General features: G+C 39.2%; 1 protein-coding gene across 1 annotated transcript in view; it reads left to right on the plus strand.

Moving 5' to 3' along the window:
- The window catches only part of TRPA1 (transient receptor potential cation channel subfamily A member 1), a 71928-nt gene extending 65805 nt beyond the window's left edge, over positions 1–6123 (plus strand). The window contains exons 26-28 of the mRNA XM_012554434.2: positions 2192–2305; positions 3805–3902; positions 5251–6123. Of these exons, the coding sequence (XP_012409888.2) occupies positions 2192–2305; positions 3805–3902; positions 5251–5461 (423 nt within the window). The 3' untranslated portion in view covers positions 5462–6123. The remainder of the gene's footprint in view (positions 1–2191; positions 2306–3804; positions 3903–5250) is intronic.
- The last annotated feature ends 1151 nt before the right edge of the window (positions 6124–7274 follow it).

Here is a 7274-nt window from a genome sequence, read left to right on the forward strand (position 1 = left end):
TTTTTGAAATGGTGTATCTTTGGCTATGTGTATTTTCACCAAAAAAAAAAAAAGGTTGAGAATTTAGAGGGTTGATATGTTGGGGGGTTGTTAACCAATGTCATAAAACAACATGTGTACTTCTGTTCATGAGAAACTATTTGTTCTGTAAGCCTTCACCTGAAGTACAATAAAAAAAAAAAATATGGAGAGTAGGATTAAAGTTTTAACTAATAAGAATTCCCAAATAATGCAAAAGAGAAAAAGTTACTAGAAAAATAAAGTGAATTTTCAGATTGAGAATACTCACTGTATATCAGACAAAATTCACGAGAAAGGACTCACTCCTAAGCATATCTTCACAACTGTTTTGATGCTTGAGGTTTAAGGGGGAAAAAAGGCAGAAATTCTCAAGTGTAAAACATAGAATAACTTCAAAGGAAGAAAAATCGTGCCTCCTTCAAAATTCTCCTCTTGAATACTAAGGGCCAGGTGATAATGAAAGAGATGGCAAAGAGTTTGCAGGTAAAATGTTGTAACTCAAGAACAACACCCACCAGCCAAGTCGTTATTCATGTGTGAAGGCTCTTGTGTTGTTTTTAGATTCGGTAGGTCTCCAAAAACTTATCTCCTGAGATCCACAGTAATCAAATAAGAAATGAATCAAAGTCAAGAACTCTGGGGAATTAGTATAAAAGTAATCGTGGTAAATACTGAAACCGATTAAACAATCAAACTTGTGTAAATAATTATATATGTGGTTAATAAATTTAGTTCAGAAATTTTAAACATCTGGCAATAGAAAATTTTATATTTTAAAAAAGTATAGCAATCACAGGTTCTTGTTCCTGATTTAGTTAGAAAAGGCAGAAAGCAGAGGAAAGAAAAGCAGAGAAATCAAAAGCACACTTAAATCTCTTAATTTCTGTAAGAGAGAGTTAAAGGTTATTGGCTGCTCTTTGACGTCATAATTACAGAATACTGATTTGTGTATGACTTGCATCAGCTTAGAGATACCAGGTAATATAATCAGTAAGCACAATTAGTATATATGCACACACATATATATGGTAAAGAGCAAGGAAATAAAAACAATACAAAACAAAAACAAAAAGGATGACTGAAATAGGATCAAACTGAAGAGTAATAGTAATTCTTTCATTCAAGAGATCTATCTTGAGCACTTATTATGCTCCAGGCACATTCTAGGAGCTGGAGAGCCAGCAGAAAACAGAAAAAAGATATGTAGCTTCTATTCTTTTGGGAGACCAAAGACAGTAAATAATAAAGAAAATATATAGTAGGTTAAATGGTGATAAGTACTATAAAAATAGCAGAGAAGACAGATAGGGAGTGTGTTATCTGGGGTCTGGGGACTATAATTTGAAACGGTGTGGTCAGGGAGGTCCTTACTACCTCACCATTTATGAATCTACATCAGTTAAATGCCCATATTAAAAAGCATGTGGTCTCAGAAAGAAAAATCTCACTACGTGGAGATTACAGTAAGCACATCTAAACAACAGACATGAAGGGCTATAAAAAAAAAAGTCGAAGATAAATTTGACAAACACATACCAAAACAAAGATTCACAATAGAAGAATTAAACTAAGTATAAATGCAAGGTAAAAATATTAAACAAGGCAAAAGACTATCTCTACAAAACAGAAATTATACTCAAGAGACATTATGGACGAACTCTTTTGCACCTAATAGCACAGCATTAAAGACGTCTAAAATGCTCTGAGACATGCTAGCTCTAATACTTCCACTGGTTACCTTTGTATTTTCCCAGCTTCTTCTTCTTATTAAAGGTACATGAGTCGGAATGGACTCAATGGCAATGGGTTTGGTTTTGTGGCATTCAGACCACTCCCATTTCCCAGTATTGTCACCGGCCCCAGAGTGTGTACTGAGTCCTTTTCTTCTTTATATCCCCCAGTGACTATTCCAGTCCCCTGCACCATCAGTATCTGCTGACGTAAACTGAATTTCTCCTTTAAACAACCTGCCCCCCACCCGGCTGTAGATTGCTGCCCTTGTCAGTGGGTGAGGTGAAAGGTGGGGGGAGGTGACTGGGCCCGGGCTCAGAGACACAACTCAGGACACAGGAGTCAGCTTCCTTTCGTTGTATTAATGACTAGTCTGTGCAGTGTAAGAATTCCAGATGCTAACAATAATTCCTATCAATAAACCCACAACGAATTTTAGGTGAAACTTCATACCAGCTTAGAGAAGAAACTGCCGCTCTACTTCCTACGCAAAGTGGATCAGCAGAACATCATCGTCTACCCCAACAGACCCAAATACCAAGGGGGGCTAATAGTAAGTGTGTAGCAAATAGCTGCATAAGTAACGTGATACTACTTGGCATTCGTTTTATGCTGTCCGTAAGGGTACCTTTTTATAGGCTTTGAGTCTGCTCTGCCAATGGGAAATAGCTGAGGTGAAGGTGATGGGCAATGGGGAGGGAGACGTTTGTTTCCCTCTTGCAGGCGGCTCATATGTAGCATCTGTGTTGAACACGCACCACGCCCCTAGGAGAACAGGTGGGTGGGTGGCCCGGCTGTACCATTTAAAGTGTCTTTTTCACAGTACAGGCATCCTTTGTTTCTCGTCGTCACCTGTCACTTATATTTTTGTGCAGATACATGTATATGTACGTGTGTGGGTGCCTTATAGGAAATACACAGGGTGCTCAAAAAGTAAGCAGAGGCCATTGCATGCTAATAGAAAAGGGCCTGTTCTAGAGTCAGGAGACCTGAGATTCCCCCCACCTTTAGGAGTGCTCTTTCTGAGTTTGTTGCAGGTTAATTTTCCTCTGTCATAAAATGTTGAAGTCAATCTAAGTATGAGGCTAGACTTTCTTTTAACTCCACACGCCCACCCTATCTGATTTTACTCATACCCATAGTTGAAATTACTGCCTAACCACAGAATGTTCAGCAATTAGGTCTCGTTTGCGTCCCAGGCCCATACACCCAACTGCCTCTTTGACATCTCCATTTGTATGTCTCAAAGTCACCTCACATTCAGCATGTTCCAAACCAGACTCATGATCTTCACTGCTCCCATGTCTCCATCCCCACATCTTCTGCAGAAAAAGAGAAAGAATCCTGGTTCTTCTTCGAAGTTCCTTATCTCAGTTAACATCCACACCATTCATTTGCCTATGCACCCAGCCACCCAGTACTCATCCTTGACAGCAGCGTGTCCACTCAATGCCCATGTTTTGTCCATTTGACCTCCAGGGTAGCCTGTGCTAGTCCCCACCTTCTCTTGCCTGAGCTTCTAGAATTACTTGATCACTGGTCAGTTCACATCTGCCCTTGATTCTCTTCAGTCAGTCCATGGTTTAAAAGACACTAAATTACAACAAAAATGAATAAGACAACTTCTTGGAAATTTCCCCATGTGAAATTTTGTTGATTGATTCCATGGTGATGGATAATGGTGCAGAGCAGTTTTCAAGGGTTAACAAATAATCCTGTATGGAAGGACACCACTTAGGATGGACATTTTTCTTAGGAAATTATAAAGTGATTCAGTGAAGCCCTTTCCTAAACAATCTCCAATCCCAGGTTCCCTTCTTCTGTATTATTTCTAGTTCTCACACTTTCTTCTGTTGTAATATGTATGGCTTTGTTTTAGAGCTCTTTACTTTTCTGTTTCTTGTAACAGACTGAGTTCCTCTAGGGTCAAGGCTGTGCCTTACGAATATTTACGCTAGTGCAATCGGTGCAATGGGTGAGTTACGGCATGTGGTCAAGAAATATTTCCTCAATCGAGCTCAACTTGAGTAACTGTTATGTTTTAACCCACAGTGTATATTTCATTATATGTTCTCCATCCAAGAAGCAAGGCAAGAAACACCAAATGATGATACATCTTTAGAAACAGAAATATTGAAGCAGAAATACCGGTATGTATTTTTCCTTCCATCTGTATTTGAGAAACTTAAAATTCTGAAAGAATGATGTATGGTATAAGGTTATATCTATAATTTTGTTTATTTGTCTCATATATGAAGTCATCTGGGGACAGCGGTGGCTCAGTGGTAGAATTCTTGCCTTCCATGCAGGAGACCCAGGGTTACTTCCCAGTCAATGCAGCCACCGAGCTCGTCCACCACTCGTCTGTCATTAGAGGCTTGCATGTTGCTATGATGCTGAACAGGTTTCAGCAGAACTTCCAGACTGAGACAGATGAGGAAGAGAGGCCTGGCGATCTACTTCTGAAAATCAGCCAGTGAAAATCCTGTGGATCACAAGTGTCTGATACTGTTGTGCATGGGGTCACCATGAGCCAGGGGCTGACTCAATGGCAGCTAACAACAACATATGAAGTCATGCTTTATTGAATGATGTTGCTAGTCTATCAAATATCAGGGGACATATTTTAGACTCAGCAACTTATTTATTGCTGTTGATGAATCACTTTGCCTTCTAAGCAATAAGTAAATGAAAAGTAAAATGCTGATTTACTTAATACTGGGGGCAAATCAAAAAACCGGACCAAACCCGTTGCCGTCAAGTCAATTCCGACTCATAGCAACCCAATAGGACAGAGTAGAACTGCCCCATAGGGTTTCCAAGGAGCAGCTGGTGGATTCGAACTGCCAACCTTTTGGTTAGCGGCCACAGCTCCTAACCACTGCGCCACCAGGGCTCCAATATTGGGGACAGTAGTCTAAAATGTGTTCTTCATGAGCCACCTGCATTCATACATCATGTATCAAAGCTCTGAAGGCTTCTGGGAATCTCTGGAGAAGCTATATAGTGTGCAGTTCTTAAGCATGAGGGCCTTAGGGTTAGTTTCCTGGGTTAAAAGCCCTACTCAACTACTTACTGTGTGACTCTGAGCAAGCTACTTAACCTATCTGTGCAACAGTATCTTAATCTTTAAAATGGGAACAAAAATAAACTAGCTGTGAACTAACAGTGTAATCTTGGGAAAAATCACTTAAACTTTCTGTAGCCTTGGAGATTTTTAAGGATCTACACAATTCTGTTATCCGTAGTGTCGCTGTGAGTCAGAACCAACTCAAGGGCACCCAACAACAACAACAACACGGTTCTAGGATTCTGTGATGCTTTATTTTGGCAAACTTCAAAAATATGTATTCCTTAGAAGGATTACGTCTACCCTGAGGATGTAACCTGAGTACAGTAAATCTGACATAGAACACTTCTAGTCCCTAGGCCCTCCTATACTCAGAAGGGCTAAAAGTATAATTGAAAATCAATTCATGAAATATATATGTCTTTTAGGCTAAAGGATCTCACTTCTCTTCTGGAAAAACAGCATGAGCTCATTAAACTTATCATTCAGAAGATGGAGATCATCTCAGAAACAGAGGATGAAGATAACCACAGTTCTTTTCAAGACAAGTTTAAAAAAGAGCAGTTAGAACAAAGGAATAGCAAATGGAATTCTGTGTTGAGAGCAGTAAAGGAAAAGACACAGTGCTCTCCTCATTAGTTACCCAGACCTGCAATGGAGCTTCCTACCGGGGGGTTGCACGTCTTACTGAGTCTAATTTCCAATTCGGAAACAGTGAGAAGGGCAAAATTCTGATTCTGATTTCACTGCATGTGAAATCATGGTTCCTTCATTGTGTATAAAAGTAAACGATCTCTTTCTCTCAATTCCTATTTTCTGCCAGTGATTGTTTTGGGGAATATCCTCACTGATATGTTCAAGTTGGACTTTACCTCTCATTTTTTGAAGGCGTAGAAAGATAATTTGCTAGAACATACATTTTTAATGATAAAGAGTAGTAAATGTAACTATTAGTCTAGAATTCAAATGTCAATACTGGATTCCTGCTTGGTAATCATCTCATATAATATGTAATGCCTTAGCTAATAGTCTCAAGTATTAGATTCGGTTCTGACTTGTGGGATGCTTTTCTGTGTTGAAAGAACCTGTATGTGGAATCCTGTGTACTCTGTCTCTTCCTATTGTGACAGATAGCCCACCCTTTATGCTAATCCCAAAACACCCGATGTCACTTTGAGCCATGTAGTTGAGGCCCCCCAAAATGGACTTTATGATATGCATGAATTTTACTATACATAATACATGTTATTTCTGTATTTTTGTTTGCCATTGATCACAATAAATGTAAAACTTATATACTTGCTGTCAGTGATTATTGTGTGAGTCTTTTATTGCATTTAGTTATTTTTAGATTTGCAAAAATGCCCACCACATATGCCCCCCTCCTTTTTTTTTTTTTTGTTTTTTGTTTTTTGTCCAGAACAAGGTACAAATTAATCACACCCTTCTTCACTGATCCTTTCAAGGTCCTTCTTTTATTTTATTTTATTTTCTCCTTCACCCCCATTCTCATTCTTATTCCCTTACTATCCCCAGGAGGCATCCACTCTAGTAAATATGTCTTTGGCTATCTATGTATCCTTATGTTATGCTGAACAGTGTTATTAGAGTGTATTTTTATTTACATAGATGGTGCTGTGCTCTGGCTCTTGTTCTTTTTTCTTACTTTTTTCACTGGATATTATGTTTACAAGATAGCACTGTGTTACCACATGTCCACTGTAGTACAGGGCGTCAGACAGCTGTTTACTATTTCACTACATGCACCCACCACACTGTACTTCTCTGTTCTCCTGGATATGGACATCTGGGTTGCCTCTACTTCCCTGTTCATCATAAAAGGATACAGAGTGCTGAATGACAGAACATATTATTATAAAACCAGACACTTGTACATTTGTGGTCCAACAGGGCATGTGGCCTAGAGGCAGTGTTGCTTGTATGTTAATCTCTGTTGAAGATGAAGATCTTTGTTCTTTATTTTCCTTAAAGGCCAGAAATTCATAATATGGGAGCAATAACCAGGGCTCTCCAGATCACAACTCAAAAATGGTCTGTTATGGACTGAATTGTGTCCCTCCAAAATGTGTGTTGTAAATCCTAAGCCCCTGTGCCTGTGGATATAATCCTATTTAGGAATGGGACTTTCTTTGTTATGTTAATGAGATCAGATCAGTGTTGGGTGTGTCTCAGACCAATCACATATGAGATATTAAAGGAACAGATTAGACAAAGAGAAGGAAGCACAAATGGAGGGGAACATACACATCGCATGAAGATAGCCAAGGAACCAAGGAACAGAAGCTGAAAAGAGACAATGACCTTCCCCCAGAGCTGATGGAGAGGGAAAACCTTCCTCTAGAGCTGTTGCCCTGAATTCAGATTTCCAGTCTCCTAAAACGTAAGGAAAATAAATTTCTGTTCGTTAAAGCCACCCACTTGTGGTATTTCT

Source organism: Trichechus manatus, unplaced genomic scaffold, assembly GCF_000243295.1.
Source record: "Trichechus manatus latirostris isolate Lorelei unplaced genomic scaffold, TriManLat1.0 scaffold00018, whole genome shotgun sequence".
NCBI classification, from domain to species: domain Eukaryota; kingdom Metazoa; phylum Chordata; class Mammalia; order Sirenia; family Trichechidae; genus Trichechus; species Trichechus manatus.